This window comes from Calypte anna, chromosome 1 (assembly GCF_003957555.1).
Source record: "Calypte anna isolate BGI_N300 chromosome 1, bCalAnn1_v1.p, whole genome shotgun sequence".
NCBI lineage: Eukaryota > Metazoa > Chordata > Aves > Apodiformes > Trochilidae > Calypte > Calypte anna.
This window is the reverse complement of record NC_044244.1, coordinates 58284538-58302330: the sequence shown is the minus strand read 5'-3', so window position 1 is coordinate 58302330 and position 17793 is coordinate 58284538. Positions and strand designations below refer to the sequence as shown.

The window sequence follows — 17793 nt, the reverse complement described above, 5'->3', positions numbered from 1 at the left end:
ATGTGGGAGATCCTATAAAGCCTGTTCTGCACGGTGTCACCAGTAGCGGCTGTGAGGTTGCAGCCTGCTCCACGGGGCAAAGTTTCAGGCTGGGAACCCCATGGGAGACATGCAGAAGGCAGCTCCTGCACTCATCTCTGAGGGGCTGCAAGGAAGGATCCTTGCCTGGATGTCATTCCAGTGGTAGGTAGATTCTTGCAGGAGAGTATTTAGTCAGGCTTGGGGAAAAAAAAAAGAGTATGGGAAGAGGGATTCAGGGAGCAAACCTGACCTTAAGGGGTGTAATCCGTTGGCTCAATAATATTAGATAGAGTCAGCAGAAGCTGGACTTGGTGCTGTAGCAGCTTTCTTATGCTTAGGGCACCTTTCCCACTGCCTGATAACGTGCAGGAGATAGTGGCTGGGGTGATGCTTGAGGCACGCACAGTTTGTTCCCGTCTCTGGTCACGCCTGCACGGTGCCTCCAGCCAGTTCCTGGGGAGGAGAGGAAACCTCTGAGGCCACAGGCACCGGGCAGCTGATCAGCGAGATGCTCAGGGGACAGAAAAACTTCCCGTGGCTCCCAGGGCTCCTCCCCAAGACACACCAGGCATAACGCAAAGTTTGCAGTTAATTTATCTTCTCTGTCTTTGCTGGAGACAGCGTGTTTAGCACAGAGCTTGAAGCTTCCCAGTTTGTTGGCTGGCTGCAACGGTGTACTCACCCAGAATTAGATTTTAAATAGACTTTCTCTTTTTCTTTTCAACCAAGCTGAGGGAAAGTTAAGTAGTGGACCGAACTGGTGAAGTTTTCAGCTGCTGAGATTTTGCCTTCTTTTATTTTAGACAGAGATTTAGGCTTTTCGCGGCTCACAAGGCAGACAAAGCGAGGGAGAGAAATGCTGGGATTTTGGTCAGTTTGTTTGTTTGCTTTGTGTTTATTTGTTTGGGTTTTTTCCCTCCTCTCCCTATTTGTTATGATCACTTGCAGCCCGAAGCAGTGAGCGGAAAGGGTTGCGTGCAGGTGGTGTGGGCATATGCTGCGCTCTAGTGGCCAGATACGGGTTGTCTTCTGCCACTAGATTAACGGGACCAAATCATGTTGTGCTGGTACTTCTTCTCCCCTGTAGCATTTTGAGTTAAAAATTGAGAGAAAACCTGGGTAAGAGGAGGAAGTCCTCTCACACACCTCTTAAGCATATGTGTAGCGTGAGTGAGTTGACATAGGAGAGGTTGGCAGAGGATGCTGTGGGAGGAAAAATAGCAAGAGCACCTAAGTTTGGTGGCTGGATGGCTGCCATCACTAGAGCAACTGATCTCTTCCAGCTTGGCATGGTCAGCATCCAAAATAGCATCTCTGTTACTGGAAAAGAGATTGTCACCCTTGGTGAGACCAGCTGCTCTTTCATTCTGTCAGCCATGACCACGAGTAACTTGGCTGAAGTTGGATCTGAAAACCGAGGGCAAGTTTCACAGTTTTATTATTTATTGAAGTCTCCCTTGAATTAATTGGACCACCCTACAGGGTAAGGCTGAAGTGCTGATTGCTTCTTTGGTCTTTCGTCAGGGTGTTGTTGAAACTCATGCTCTTGATGCATGTACTGTGGAGATAGAAAGTCCAGTTTATCCTGTTTTATACACTATAAGTCCCAGGCAAGCTGGAGGCAGGTCAAAATGAGTCACAGTTTGATTCAAAGTGCTGCTTCTACTTTTGGCTTCAGTTTTTCTACCTGCAGGTGCCATAGGTGGCAAGTAGCTATGTGGGCATGCACAGGAGTAGAACATTCAGAGAGCAGTGGGGTACAGATGACTCCTCCCCCTGCTTGGCTTTCAGTTGCAAGTAAGGTTTATATTCTGATGCACATGAGTATAGGAGGCATGCACCTCACAGGGTGCAATGTCTGGTGCCCCGTGGAAGGACTAGGATTAATGGGTTTAAGATAGAACATAGGAAGTTCCACTTCAACATGAGGAGAAACTTCTTTACTGTGAGGGTAATGGAGCACTGGAACAGGCTGCCCAGAGAGTTGTGGAATTTCCTTCTCTGTAGACTTTCAAAACCCACCTGGATGCATTGGTGTGTGGCCTGCCCTAGGTGATCCTATTGTGGCAGGGAGGGTGGACTCGATCTTTAGAGGTCCCTTCCAACCACTAACATTCTATGATTCTTTGTGCTCCCAAGGTGGTACAAGTCAACTTTTGTTCTAGGCAACCTACTTGCTTGCAACTGGTTGCACAGAAACAGTGTGCAGGACAGCTATATGACTTTTCTAATCTCTTGTTAAGATGAAGAAGTGTGTAGAGGCTGATTTGCTACAGCCACCAGTTTTGCCCAAGAGTCAACTGTGCTCTTTCCCCCAGGTTCCTCTCTTCGTTCCTGTCTCTTTTACCATCATCTGCCTCTTCACAGTGGCAATGTCTTTCTACTCAGACCCTGTGAACATTAGCATCGGATGCACCGTGGTTTTAAGTGGTTTTCCAGTCTACTACCTCATAATCCATAGGCAAATGTTAAGTCGTTGCCGTAGCCCGTTTTGTAAGTATATGTTTGAGTTTCAGTCCTGTAGACCTAAACACGCCCGGGGTGGTGATGTTGGTTTGTTCCCAGTGCTCATCCTAATGCAAACTGCTCCATAACCAACAGGCCTCATGAAACCTGTATCATGACCCCTGCCACCCCTTCGATGGCTTTCCCAAGACACAGCCTCCACGGCTGCTGTTCACAGAGATGAGGGGCAGGCTGTGCTGTGGGTGGTTGGCAGCCAGGCACAGAGTGTATCTGCCTGGCTTATGAACATCCTGATAAGTCAGTCTGGTGCTTTGCTTAAGAAAACAGACAGGGAACAGCAACCAACAGTGGGAACAGCAAGGGTCGCTTTCACACCCCAGCCCTGGTTTCTATTAAACTTAATCATAACTTCAAGATCACCACCTCTCAGTCAAATTCATCTGGCACTGAGAGCAACAAGATCAAAAGTTAGGATGGAGAGACTGACAGACAGTCATGTGTGAAGGCTGGCTCTTCAGTGAAGAGGCCAGGATGTTTTTGAGCGCAAAAGTGGGTGTGTAAATGAAATACGCTTCCAATCCACACAGTATCTAGCACAGGTTTCCTTTGGGTGTAGCCCTGGTGGCACAGTGATTTAGTCATAAACAAGAGTTCAATTTTCAGTTAATTTATAATTTTAGTTATCATGTTTTCTTTTGATGTTGGGCTGAGGTGTATCATAACCACTGAATAGGAGAGAGAACATACAATAAGAAAGGAAACAAATACAGTGCTCTGCTAAGATAAAGTGCTCCAGCCACCAGTGCTGATGCTCTCATTTTCAGTTGTATCTCAAGATTTCCTCCAGACTAAACTTTCTTCCTTTTTTTGCCCTTTTCAGATTACCTTACACACAAACTACAAATACTGCTGGAAGTAGTCCCACAAGAAATCAAGACTTACTGAGAAAACCATCAGAACTCATAGGCAAAGATAAAGATAAAATCTGCTTACTCTGTTTCTGATAGCTTTGATCCTACCAAAAGCAGGCCATGCTCCTATTCATTTAACCACTGCACATGAGAGTGAACCTGAGCCAAAACTTGGAGCAAAATGTTCCTAAGCTTGCTCATCAGGATTGGGATGAGCACGTCACATTTGTTTCTGCCCTTTTCTTTTTTATCCTTTATTTTATCCTTTACCTTTATTTTATCCTTTACCTTTATTTTATCCTTTATCTTTTTTATCCTTTTTTCTTTTTTATCTCTACAACCTAATAATCTGAACTGAGCTTATTTCTCCTGCAGAGTGCATTCAAAACCAAGATCTTAATTTTGTAGCCTAGCCCAGACCTTGGTAAAACACTGTGTGTGTGTATTTTTTAATTTCTTAACTTGGCAAATAGAGGAAGGGAGAATGCTGCAGAACTTAAGAGTCCAATACATGGAAGCTAATACAGGTTTCAAACTGCAGTGTTGAAATAGCCATGCTATGGACAAATATAAGGAAGGAAAATGGGTGGGGAGAGCAAATTAGAAATAAGGCAGATGATAGAAAGGAGAAGGGATGGGGATAAAACTTGACTCACCAGAAAGTGCACATTCAGGTTTAAGAGAAGGTATTTGAAAACCCTCTGAAATTTGAATATTAACAAAGTGAGGTCAGAATATTTAGCTTTCATTATTGTGTAAGCAGAGTAAGTTTATTTTGCTTTGAAATAACATTTCCGTTTTCAAGTCTATTTTTCTGAGACGGCATTTCAAAATGTACAAACACATCTTAAAAACTGGCTAAATATCAACAAGAATAGGACAAATCAACAAAAATTGGTCCTGATCACTCCCTCAACTCCTGAAACCCTCTGAACCCAACACCACTGAAGTTGAAAATACATTTTCTTCTTTAGTTAGACAAGACCACTTACAAGACTTTGGGTAGATTCCTGAATAAGTTCATCTTTTGGTGGTGCAAGAAGACTTCATATCAGAGCTCTAACTTTAAATCTGTGCTCAAATGATTTGCTGAATTGATACTTAAATGCTCATTTGAACTTTTGACTTAAGGAAGGTTTCTATTATTGAGTTGCTCTGGATTACATTATTACTGTAGAAATATTATGTCAAGATAAAACAGCAGTTAACTATTTTAAATCACTTATTTGTTAGTTTTCTCCTAAAAGATGGAAAGTAATATGCTGAGACTCCTCTAATGACCACTGAGAGAGGAATAGCAGAACATGGAGCATTTTTAATCTTCTGTATCAAGCATTTATGTTCTTAGAGTCAAACCAAAGTACCATGTATAAACCCAATGTAATCTAGCAAAACTTGTAAAATTCACCATTAAGATTTGAAAATAAATAAGTTGTGGGTCTTTTTTTTTTTCCAGATCAGTTGAGTATTATTATTGCTGTTCTGACTTCTTTCCATTCCTGTGCTAAATTAAGCTGGGATAGTAGCAGCAAGGTTGCAGGGCTTGTTTCCCCCCCTCCTATCCTCCAACAGTTTATTTTACAAGCTGCTGGACACTGTCCAACAGGAAATCCAGTCTTACTGGGAAAAGCATCACAACCTACAGGAGAAGGTAACAGCTTGAAATGATAGCGTGGTTTTGTGAGATCTGGAAATGTTTCTAGGCTCCCAGGAATGGGTTGGTCCCCCCCTTAATGCTGGGCTTTCCTGAATCTGAATTCCCTGACACACCTTCTCATAGCACCTCATGTCTGGGGCTCAGTGCTGGTGGCTGGGGAACCAACCTGCAGAAGACCTTGCAGAACCAGGTGAGTCCCATCACCCATCGCATCCTGAGTACACCCCCTTACGTGGCATTTTGGGGGCATTTTTCCCATCTTGAGGTAGATGCCTGAGGTGCTGCAGGACCCCTGTGAGCACAGTGTGCCCAGGCTCTAGCATCAATACTCATGCATCAAACCTTGCAGGGGCCTGAAATTGCAGCAGAGCTGCTGATTGTCTGAAAAGAAACACACAGAAAGGGTGAAATGTAATTTATTTAGTCCAAGTTCTCTGAAGAGAAAAAGGGAACATGAATTGTAATTTCTGAGGGGAAAATAAGTGATCCTACCTCCTGGCCCATGGTTTCTTTATACATGATAAATCATTTGACATATGCAGGGAAATCACACTTGAGTGCCTCTGCTGACTGTGCAGGAAGATGATCTCGTAGGGCTATATATAGGATGTCTGCTCCAAGACCTGTCAGATACTGGAAGTGAAAAGAGATATAGTACCAGAGTTACATTGGCAGTTTGAAATCAGAGGTTCAGAAGCTCCACAGATGACATTGCAATTAAAGGCAATAAAAATAATAATAAAAAAAAATATGATGTTCAGAAAGCCTCAGTTTACAGTGAACCCAAGTTTCCAGTTTGTGGCGAGTTGTTTGTTTTTAGAGTGGATGGTATGCTGCCCTCAGCAAAGTTACATAAACATATTCTGCCAAGCCAGAATGTTTCTCCTACAGCAGATATCTCATGCCTGCTGAAGCTCTTGGCTTCAGTTCAGAAGAGTATTTTACTAGAGAATCCACAGATGCAAAAATCAACCTGCAGGACCTAATCCTACAAATCTCTTCAGTCAAAGGGTAGCATAGAAGTTGTGCAACTGTGGAGCTGAAAGGCAGACATTATATGGGAGGTCAAAAGCCAGTCAATGAAGGCCGGATAGGGAAGAAGCAAAGTTCACCTTCATAATTACATTTGTGGTGCTTTTTTGGTTTAGGTGGGTTTTTCTTTTGGTTTTTGTTTGTTTGTTTGGTTTTTACTACTATGTCTATAAAATACACTTAATCATGCTGACTTTCCAAAACTAAAACATGGATTTCTGTGTTTCAGCCACTGCTGATCTGGTCTGACTAGATCATCAGGAATCAAAAATGTTATGGGCAATTCAACTGAATGTAGTTTGTGTAACAAAAAGAAGTACTAAAAAAATGTTTACACGTGAACAAGCTTATGTAATTAATACTACTTGACCTCTCATTAAGCTTTATGCTTCAGAGCTCTGTTGGGAAATGTTGTCAGCCTTTTAGACTGCAAGGCTGGGGGTCAGACTGGAAAGCTGCTAACCCTGCTCTGATTTTCATGGGGAAGAACAGAGCAGAGGCTCAGACTTTGGCGTAAAGGAATGCAAATACTGACTGTGCCTGCCTTGCTGGACTCCATGCTTGGTTGGCACTGGTTTGGGTTGTTCCATGCAGCTCCTACAGTGCCATAACCACCACAGAGAGCATGTTGAGAGATGCACCTCCTTTCTGCATTGAGATTTGGGGTTTGCTTTGCAAGGCAACGCCAGAATTTTGGCTTTTAAAGAACGATGTTTAGCAGAAGCTGCTCCCAGCAGGAATCTTGAAAGGAGAAGGCCCTAAATATGCCCAGCCACTGGAAGGCTGGGAGGAGCTGGCTCAAAGGAAGCACTGGTGCGCGATGACAGGAACCAAGCAGTGTGGACAAACTACACTGGCTCGTAGGGATGTTGATTTTACTGGTGAATCTGCCAAAAGCATCAGCTGTGCCTGGCCCCTCTGCTCATGCCTGGCAGATGCCTGTGAGTGTGGCGCAATAGCCAGAAGGAAATGTTCCTCAGCTCAGTTTCCTCAGGGTCAGTGCCTGGAGCAGAGGCATTTGTGACGTTCCACTCGGAGAGACTCCGAGAGAGAGGCTCCGAGGTACAACCCCGCAGCTGGGATTTCACGAGGAGCTGGAGCAAGCCGCTCATATTTTATTTCCAGAGGTTTTACTGCACCAGGGTGACCTTTCCCATGCGGAGGAAGGGTTCAGAGGGCTCCTCTGACTCACGGACACGTGGCTCATGCCCTCAGCTCCCAGGGGTGGAGGCCCAGCAGCCCGACAGCAGGACTGTGAGTAGGGGAGCAGGGGAGGGAATGTATGCCAGGCTCTTTCCTGGATTACTGCAGAGATGGGAGGGAGGAACTTGGGCATTTCATGGTTTGTGGGCTTGGCTTGAAGGTCTGCTGGAAGCATACCTGCTTGCAGTTAGTTGTACTGTAAGCTGTGTTTGTAGCTTCATTAATTCATCCTTTCTTCCATGTGAGGGAGAAGTGTGCAAGAGGAAAGGTGGCATGAAGTTGCTTTTCATACATAAAATTTCCTCTGTACAAACCTATTCCTGTAGAGGCATAAAAATCAAATTTCTAGCATATCTCTCAGTTGCACAAGACCAGATACAGAAATCCTCCTCAAAAGGGGAAGGACGTTACCTGTCTTGCCGGTAAAATATTTCTGTTTGCTTTTGTAAGTGTTTCACCTCTGTTTCTTTCTAGCTGGCGTTAGTTGGTGACTGGCAAATCCCTGCAAGGGGCAGAAACACTGGCAAGTGAAAGTGAAAGTAGAGAAGAACTGGGCATTTTGGAAAGCTGATGGGCACTGGGGGGGGGTGGGAGCCCCAGGTCTCTGCAGGGGAACCAGCAGGGGTTAGCATCCATCTAGGAGTGAGGAGAAGAAGGAATGGAGGGGGGTGGTGCAAGGGAAAAAAGCTACTTGGGAACATCATCCCAATCCACTCCCCTGCTTTCCTCTCCTTTTCCCCTCTGCTCCCTCAAATCCTACACTTTGAATCTACAACCTTCAAATTCTTCTGCTATGGCAGCAGCAGCAGCACACTGCTGTGCAGAGGGGAGGAAAGGGAGAGCCGCATCCAAAAAACCCCATTTCCACTTGGAAGTGCTGGATCTCATGAATCTACCCCAGTAAGGTTTGAGATAAAATTGATTGGTAGCATTTTTCTAGGAACAGGCCTGGCTGGTGTAACTGCACACCAAGCAACCATGGTCTAAAGACAGTGCTGAACAGATTAGGTCTGCAAAAGAGACTTGAGTCCTTCCTTGCTCTTTGTTCTGGTGGTCCAGGGGCTGCCAAACCTTTATGGACCTTTGTACTGTAACCAGCTCTATGAGGGAGCACCCCCTCTTGTGATTTCCCCTCATTAGACTACTCTAAATACCTGCCTTCACTTCCAAATCATAAATGGCATCAGAGCCAGATAAATTATCATCTCTGGTTTCTCTGTGAACACTGTGTCCAGATTCTTTGGGCAGCTCTGCGTAGCTCAGCCAAAGACCTTTGCAAACTCCACAGCTACAGGTGGGCAGTTCTTAGCTGTATGTGCTCCATGACAGAGTAATTTTGTGATGAGACACATAGAAAAATGTTGGCTGGGTCCTGTTAGAGGAGAGTTTGATATGACTCTGGTGTCTGTGAGGTTTGGATTGGACCCCTTGTTTTCTAAGCTTCTTCTCAGAGGAATTTGGGTACAGCTGGATCCAATCTTAGCCTCTGATTATAAAGAAAAGTTTGAACCCCGGGTTCTGTCACAGGGACAATTTATTGCAGCTTGAGCTGGGTGCCTCCCAAGAGGATCCCCACCTGTATTTTCCCTGTGCCTTTTAAGGCTTCACAACCTGGCCTCGTGGCATGCATGTGATTTGATATAAAATTAAGGTACACTGTCTCCTGAAGTTAAAGTCTGCCTGGGCTTTAGCTATCCTAACCTGATCCCTGCCTGCTTGGAGAACTTCTTTGTAGTTCTCCCAAGTTACTCTCTGAAGACATTCTTTTTACAAGAGTGTTCAGGAGCTCCTTGTTCATCCATTCAGGTCTCTTGGCATTCTTGTCTGTCTTTGTCTTTCTTGGGATGCATTGCTCTTGGGCTTGGAGGAGCCAATTTGAATATTGACCAGCTTCCTTGGGCTCCTCTACTGTCTAGGATTTTATTCCATGATACCCTTCCAAGAAGATCTCCAAAGAGGTTAAAATCTGCTCTACTGAAGTCAGGGGTAGTGAGCTTGCTGCTCACCCTCCTTGTTGCCATAAGGATCCTGAATTCCACCATTTTGTGGTCCCTTCAGCAAAAGCTGCCCTTAAGCTTATTGTTTTCCACCAGTCAGTCCTTCTTGGTGAGAACAAGGTCCTACATAACACCTTTTCTAGTTGGCTCCTCTACCTCTTAGAAAAGGAAGATATCTACTGGAAACATAATACAGCAGAAAGGAGATAATCTAGGAAGTTCCTGGAGTGTGTGGAAAATAACGATGTACCCAAGTTGCCATGAAGGCCAATGGCATCCTGGCTAGTATCAAAAGTAGTGTGGCCAGCAGGAATAGTGATCATCCTCCTGTACTTGGCACTGGTGAGGCCACACCTCAAGTACTGTCTTCATTTTTGGGCCCCCACTACAAGGACATTGTGGTTCTGGAGTAGGTACAAAGAAGGGCAATAAAGATGATGAAGGGTCAGGAGAACAAGTCTGCTGAGGAATGGCTGAGGGAACTGGAGTTGTTTAATCTGGAGAAAAGGGGGCTGAAGGGGGACACCTTATCATTCTCTACAACTACCTGAAAGGAGACTGTAGCAAGGTGGGGATTGTTCTCTTCTCCCTCGTAATAAGACAAGAGGAAATGGCCTCCAAGTTGTTCCAGGGGAGGTTTAGGTTGATATTAAGAAAAAGTCCTTCACTGAAATGGTTGTCAGGCTCTGGAACAGGCTGTCCAGGGAAGTGGTGTAGTCACCATCTCTGGAGGTATTTGAAAGTCTTGCAGATGTGGTACTTAGGGACATGGTTCAATGGTGGTCTTGAGAGTGACAGGTTTGTGGTTGGATTTGATGATCTTAAAGGTCTTTTCAAACCTAAATGACTCTATGACATGGGACATCCCCTGGTCTCTTCTCATAGAGGCCATCCCTGAAGCCCTTGCCACCAGCATCTGGGCAAGCTGAATATGTGTATGCATATATATATATATGCATATATATATAAAGTATATATATATATTTGAGAAAAACAGCAATCTTGGTCCCAGCCACAGAGGTCAGGGTGATTTCTGTGATACTTCCCATGCCCCATAAACATACAAACATCAGATCCATGGTTCAGGGTCAAGCCTCCACTTTCTATCTGCAAGTGTCTCATTTTCTGAGAATTGATTAGACTTCTGACCAGACCAGGGATATCACATATTATGTCAGCTTTGGAAAAGACTTACACTTTAATCTGGATTTCTCTTCTGATGTTAGGGTCAAGCAAGCAGCCTTGCAGCAACTGGTCAGCCTCCAGCAGTTGGTGAGCTCTTCTGCATCCGTGGTGCCTTCTGACTGTGGTGACTTCTGCATCTGTCTGCTCCCCAAATGGAGTATGCCTGGTACTGGCTCGATGATTCTGGGCAGTGGATTGAGTATGGGAAAGAGGTGAGACCCACCTGCTCTTGTGAGACCAGAGCTCTTGTTAAGCCACCTTTGGAGAGTTATTTAGGGCATGTTATTCTGTAGCTGGTCTCTTTCACACACACTGCTGGGTGCCCTGGTAGTGCTGCTCTGATGCTCTGGTGGATTTCTCTTATTAATTGTCCCTCAAAGCAGTCCTGCTACCCTGTGAGAGCTTTCAAAGGACTGGCTTTGAAAGCGAGTGCATTTTCCAATGATGATGGATGTCTGTAGGCTGAAGCTGACCACACAGGCTGTGAAGGCTGCTTTGTTGCTGTTGTCACAAGCAGCTGTTCTCTGTGGGGTACCCCTGCACTGCTGAAGAACAAAATGCTTGAAGCCATAGAGACTTTGTTCAGAATGGCATCCTGTGCTAGGGGCCTGGGGAAGCATTGGCATTTCCCCCCAGTGTCACCTAAAACAAAGATTGTTTTCTAACAGGTATAATTTCCTTGTTCTTTCTATAGCATCCAGAGCACTGCTGTGCCACGGTGACATCTGCAGATCTGGAGGAGCTGTTTCTAGCTGACCAGAAAGGCTTTGTGCTCTTCACGGCTGGGTCTCAGAAGTATAAATTAAACCTTAAAGGTGAAGTATCTACTTGTTTTAAATTATTAATGTAGTAGTAGTGTAGTTGGCTCTAAGTTAGCCTCCTTCGTGCAGAGTTGTCAACTTATGTCTGCCTTTATTTGAACAAGTCTTTTTTTTTTTTTTTTCCTCCTGGAAGTTTTTCTCCAGGCAGAACTTAAGCAATATGTACATTTCTCTGCACTTTTGGGGTGCTGCACTCAAGCTTCTGGACTTGTGCTTCCACAGCCAAAAAAAGCATCTCTGACAATATTGTATATTCAGAATAAGAGCTGAGAGCAAGCACTTCATGGTACCTGGCTTATGCATTTGAGTCTATACAGCTGAAGAGGAGAAAGGAAAAAAATAGGCACTGAAAAGTCAAATGGTGATGAATTGAGGCCATGGTAGACATTTTGCAAGCTACTAATGGAGAGAGAAAGCACACAGTGCAGCAAAGGACAGTTAAGGGCTGCTTGCATGAAGAGAGAATGGGAAAATGAGAAATGCTTTTCTGCTTCTAATTTATCTGCCCATCTTTAAATGCCTGTTAGCTTTCCAAACTTTAAATCTGTTTCCTGGCATGAATTAAGAGAGTGGTGTTTAAAGGAGGAAACAATGGATAATTAGCCATGTCACACAGCATGCACTCTGTAATATTGTTTCAGGACCAAGAGGAGAGGACAGACTTTCCTCATAGCAACACATAACAACCCTGCCCTGCCAGGAAAGCTAGATTTATGGCTTCCATCATATTGAAAACTCTTCCCTGCTGTAGGCCTGACGTCAGATATGTTTTTTTTTCTGGCTGACAGCCTGAATGTGAACGTGTGTGAGGGTGCAGTTGGTGGTTGGTTGCCTTTGAGCTTCACAACCTATGCTAGCAGGTGGCTGACCTTCCTGATCTCTAACAAGAAGCAGTACATGTGGGAATGGTTTTGAACTATGGAATTGGGTGGGTGTGGTAGATAGAATTGCCTCCATGAGGTGTTCAGGGCTACCTACCTTTTAAAATTTTTTCTAAACGCATCAGAGTGTGTCCCTGGACAATAAATTTTCTGAATATTGAGTTATTCTGTTTTTCAGATATGGTCCAAACAAATCTGACCTATGAAACTCAAAGAAAAGTTGCCCGACTGCCAAAATTTCTGTCCTGTCAAGGTGGGCAGGACAAAAGGTAATCTACATTCCTTTTTTAATAATGTTGCTATATGACAGCACCTCTCTGCTAAGAAGTTCCTCCTACCTGCACAGAATTCAATTTTAGATTGCTTAAATTTATTTTTAGATTGCTTAAATTTATTTTTAGATACCCTTTGCTTAATGACAAATTTTAGAGGATTTGTAAATTATGTAACACTTCTGTCAAGTGTGCTGGAAGGTTGTTGGGTGGCAGTCTCTGGCAGCCATGAGAGATCCCTGGAGTAGATTTATTCTCTCTGTGAGAGCAAGGCCACATAGGGCTGACAAAACCATGCCAGGAATTTTTATGCCTTGATTTATGTCCCAACAATATTAAATAAACTGTGCACAGTGTAGGAGCAAGGGACTGCCAGTCCCAAGAACTGTGGATCAAATAGATTCCATCCCCTGGAAAGCTGAGGATAAAATATAGCACAGAAGCAAATACCTCTAAATAAAATGAACTCGTGCACTTATTTGGTATCTCCTATTTTACTGCTTTTTTTTTAAGGAAGTTCAGTTTTACAGAATTTGAGCACATCTGCTGTAAAAGTTGGTTGTGCCACTGCTTTATTGTAGTAAGAACCTTGTCTGCTTGAGAAACTCACCACCAGACAGTGCACTTGAAGCCAAGGGTTCAGCCTACGGGTCGGTTCATCCAAGGGTGGGTTGTTGCAAAAAGAAAACAAACTGTAGCTCCTGAGTGGATACTAATGCGGCTGGTACCTGGGTTAATACACAGGTGCCAGGAGGGCCTTGAAGCTGTTGAGCACTGACAGGGGCATCAGTGCCTCCCACAGCCTCCTGGCAGGCTTGGTCCTGGGGATGGGTAGGGCCAGGCCACCCATCTGGCCATCAATTTAAGGATGAGTAGCTGTCACGGTTTAGCCCTGTCCCACCAATTAAACTGAGTAACAGATGCTCTCTATTAATCTCTCTCTCCTCCCTGATAAAGAAGGGAGAGAGAATAAGGGAGAGAGACTTATGGGTTGGAAACTAAAGTACACAGCTTTAATGAAACAGTAATGATAAATATGAAAAATCACTAAATATATACAAATATAGAGGAAAATCTATCCCACGTTCCTTCCCTCCTTCTCCCCCAGTAACTCTCACATGAGCTGGAGGCAGGAACACACAGATTCAGGCTGGCATGGATCAGGACCACAGGCAGATGAGTGGATGGAATCCTCCCAGGGTGCCAAAACAGAACAGGGAACAGGCGAAGAAAGGGAAGCAGGAAAGACAGGAAGGGCAGGAAACTGGCTTGACCCTTGCAGTCCCTCAAATTTATACTGAGTATGACATGTATGGGATGGAATCCTCTGTTTGGTCAGTTCTGGCATCTGTCTTGTCCGTTCCTCCCCAAAGGAGGGCTGCAGGTGGAACCTCTTTATTCCTTCTGGAGGGTAAAAGTTTTCCTCAGAGCTGAGCAGTGTCCTTGGCTCTGCACACCAGTCTCTAGCAGTAACTATAAACGTCGAGTGTTATCAGTCCTAGAAACACACACTGTCTGAAAAACTTGCTGTTAATTTCAGCAAGTGCAACTACTTACAAGAGACTTAGCTGAAAGCAAAAGTACAAGGCAGAAAATCACCTTTATCCTGGCCCAAACCAGGACAGTAGCCAAATGGAAAGAGAGGGCTTATGCTCCAGTTTCCTAGAGTTTCAAGCAGCACACATAGAGGGTTAGCTGGGAGCAGTTGTATAAACCACCTGCCTAGGAGCATGTTATTTCTCAAGTTGCCCTACCAGTGTCTTGACCTACCAAGGTCAAGTGTGTGGAAATCTAAGCTGGAGAAAAGGGGTAATGGTGATGCGGAAAGTAAAACAAAAATAAAAATCCAGGGATACCAGAAGGCTGCCAGAGGGTCAGCACCTGGGGTCTCTAGAAGAGAGATTTGGTTGAGGAGTATCATGGACTGACTTGCTTCTCTTTCTTTCCTGCAGCCAAAACTTGATTCTTACATGTTCTGTTTTTCCTCCACAATGGGACCAATCTGCATTGCCCGATATTGGGTTCAAGGTATATATATCTTTCCAGCTCTCCAGTGAGTGAGGTGAACTGTGTCCTGTTAAAGATTTTTCTGAGAAAATGATCCAAGGCACTTGAGATGTTCCTGGCTTTTAAACATGTCTTACAAGATAAGCAATTATGAGGTGAAACAAGATTGAGAGTTTCACATTCAGAAACTCCCTTAGACTCCCTACATATACCTCACAGAATAAGGAAGGTCATTCTGGCCATTCCTGGTCTGACCTGTCCTTTGCATGCTCCCGTGGCACCTAATAATCTCAAAAAACCTGTATGAATTGTATCTTAAGGGGTTGTTGTAGTATTTCCTTCATTGATTAAAGGCAAAATGTTATTCACCATGGTAAAAGTAGGCTTAGCCCTAGGAGCTAGGAGGATCTAGGGTGTCAGGTTAAGGGGAAATTTATACTCACTCTTCTTCAGCCTGAACACTTTCAAGCATTTCATCTTTAGTTTACTCTGAAGTAAAAATAACCTAGATGTGGAGGTGTGTCCACTGGAGGAAGCTCACATGGGATTTAATTCATTTTCCTCAGTCCATGCTTACCCTTTCATATAAGGAGTGAGGGTGAAGGTAAGGAGGGGATGGTTAACTGGAGAGACAGGAGAAGCTTGTGATTTTAATGGCAGGGCTTTTTCTCTGATGTGAGGAGGTTGCTGGGTCCTCTGGATGGACTAAGATATGTTACTGTCAGTAATACCTTATTTTTGGTGGTTTTCAAATTTTCAGTTAGTACAGCTCAGCCCCGCTTCCTGTGAATATGAAAAAATTAAGAGACTGTTTGAGAAGACGATGAAAGATTATTGCATCCTGCAGCTGCAGAGGATCCAGAACCCAACACTTTGGCAAGTTTTTCAGTGGTTTGTATCTATTTTGTTTCATTCTCCTTATGATAGCAGAAGACTGTTCAGGTATTTCCTGATCTGTTGTCCTCAACAGCCTGCCTTAGGAGTTTCCAAATCCAGCAGAGGTGAGTCTGCCAGATATGTGTGTGCCTGGGCCCATCTGGAAGTGAGGTTCAGCACATGTTCCTGGCAGGCACACATGCACAGACACACAAATGCACACAAAAAGTTATGAATATGCACACAGCATATGACACTGCCCCCTGGGATGTGCTGGCATCTCCAGTTACATCTTGCACACACACACACACACATGCACATGGGTCTCTAAAGACTTCATGGTGCCTTCAGTGGTTGACCTGGGCTTACTGGTCCTCCTGGTAAGCCAGCTCAGACTTTCTGGTCTCTCCAGCATCTGGTTCAGATTTATGACCTTTTCAATACCTGACTCCTCACTCACTGTCCAGCTTGATATTGTCTCGTGGTTGCACACTGACCTGAACACCCTCTTTGATGCAGCTGCTTGTGCCATGTGCTCCTGTGATCCAGGGTTCCACTCCAGTTGCTGCACCCTGAACCCCATACATGAACATGGACACAGATTTGGAGAGTTCAGTTAAGAGTTAGAAATGGAGTTTAATGAGAAGACAGAGCAGCCTGTAATGACCATAACCAGACACACCGACTGACCAACCACCTACACACAAACTATTTTCCCATGTTTGTCCCGCCCTCAGACCATCTTGCTTCTCCCACTTACAGCTCCTCTGTTAAACACCCCATTTTAATTCCTGTGCTAATCCTCCCCTGAATGCTCTTTCTCTCTGTCCCATAAGGAATCCCATACTGTTGTATGACTCTTCTATCCAAGAGTTGCTCCAGAGCCTTTCTTTCTATTGCTCATGATGCTGGGTGTTCCCTGCTCTCTGGGACTGAGGATCCCCCAGGACAGCCCTAGGAAGGGCTGGGACACCACTCTCTTTGGTGGGGTTATTGGGTTTTTCTCAGTTCTCTTTTAATCACATAAGATGTTTTGTGTGCTTCCTGTGAGTGTCGTTCAAAGAGAATGGTCTCCTTCACCATGACTGAACTAACCAATACTCAAATTAATTCTTTTTTGTTCTAGGCCTCTTCCACAAGCAATTTTTTTTAATGGGAATTTTTATGTGAGAAAGATAGGGGTAGAGATTATGCAGTCTTTATTATGGCTTTATACGGTTCAGTTTTATAACCATATTTATGTATTCAGGATTTATATAACTTGGGAACTGACCAATTCCCAGTCAAGAGATGTTTGTCTCTTTACTCTCTCATGTGGTATGCAATTGTGGGTGATTCAGTCCATAGTGATGCTGAGAAGTTTTTGTTTTGCTGGAAGGAGCCAGCTGTGCAGCAGGGTACTAACAGAAGTGTAAAGCAAGCTGTAACCCTGCTGAGAGTGGTTTGTGTCACAGTTCCTCCATGACCCAAAAGCAGGAGGAATCGAGTTGGGAAACTGTCCCCATTTGAACCAGGGCAAAATGTAATAATTTCTTTTAATTTTTTTTTTTTAATCCCTAGGCAAAAGGAGAAGATGAAGAAGCTCAGTAGGTCAGAATGGGTGGATGAGCGGCTCCTGTTCCATGGGACAAGTCCGTCCCATGTGCCTGCCATCTGTGAGCAGAATTTCGACTGGAGGATCTGCGGGACTCATGGGACAATGTATGGACAAGGTATGTATGCAGAAGCATGGGTTCAGGATCCATGGAAGCATGGGCTGCAGCCCCTGGCCAGGCTGGTGCGTGGGTGGAAGGTGACTGACTGTCCCTGACACCCACACTCCTGCCACGAAGGCACTCGGCCATGTGCACCTGCAGTGCTGCAGGCAGCATCAGCAGCAATCCCATTTCAGGAAGGACTAAACCCACCCCTCTTTGGGTCAGGTACCTGCTGTTTAGCAAAGCTCTTGGACTGGGAGGTTGCTGGGGAAATGTAGCTAGAGTCCATGCTTTAAAATAAGCTAATGTGGAAACACCTGGATGTGCTCAGAGCTACCTGGGTTTGATGAAACCCTGTCTGACCAAGCACTGATAAGAGCTGTTTGTTCCTTGGTTAATGTACTGTCTCACCTGTGACTTTTTCTGGTCCCTAGGAAGCTACTTTGCCAGAGATGCCAGCTACTCTCACGAGTACTGCTCCTCTCTCAGAGGTCGCTACAGCATGTTTGTAGCTCGTGTTCTTGTTGGAGACTTTGTTCAGGGAAACCCCAAGTACCTTCGCCCTCCAGCCAGACCTGGCAATTCTAACAGACTTTATGACAGCTGTGTGGATCACCTGACAGACCCTTCCATCTTCATCATCTTTGAGAAGCACCAGATTTACCCTGCCTATATCTTGGAGTACAGTGCACAGGCCCGGTGTATGATCCTGTAAAGAATGGCAGAATCTCCTTTCAATTGCTACTCAATAAATTACATTCTAGCTC

The 17793-nt window shown here is 44.6% G+C and overlaps 2 protein-coding genes across 2 annotated transcripts in view; both read left to right on the top strand.

Moving 5' to 3' along the window:
- The window catches only part of LOC103529502 (cystine/glutamate transporter), a 17796-nt gene extending 14126 nt beyond the window's left edge, over window positions 1-3670 (top strand). Inside the window, exons 13-14 of the mRNA XM_008494948.2 lie at window positions 2340-2514; window positions 3368-3670. Of these exons, the coding sequence (XP_008493170.1) occupies window positions 2340-2514; window positions 3368-3432 (240 nt within the window). The 3' untranslated portion in view covers window positions 3433-3670. The remainder of the gene's footprint in view (window positions 1-2339; window positions 2515-3367) is intronic.
- PARP12 (poly(ADP-ribose) polymerase family member 12) overlaps window positions 1-17793 on the top strand; it is a 23046-nt gene extending 5253 nt beyond the window's left edge. Inside the window, exons 2-9 of the mRNA XM_030463154.1 lie at window positions 7100-7341; window positions 10514-10684; window positions 11167-11287; window positions 12353-12443; window positions 14399-14474; window positions 15214-15344; window positions 16890-17041; window positions 17461-17793. Of these exons, the coding sequence (XP_030319014.1) occupies window positions 10625-10684; window positions 11167-11287; window positions 12353-12443; window positions 14399-14474; window positions 15214-15344; window positions 16890-17041; window positions 17461-17741 (912 nt within the window). The 5' untranslated portion in view covers window positions 7100-7341; window positions 10514-10624 and the 3' untranslated portion in view covers window positions 17742-17793. The remainder of the gene's footprint in view (window positions 1-7099; window positions 7342-10513; window positions 10685-11166; window positions 11288-12352; window positions 12444-14398; window positions 14475-15213; window positions 15345-16889; window positions 17042-17460) is intronic.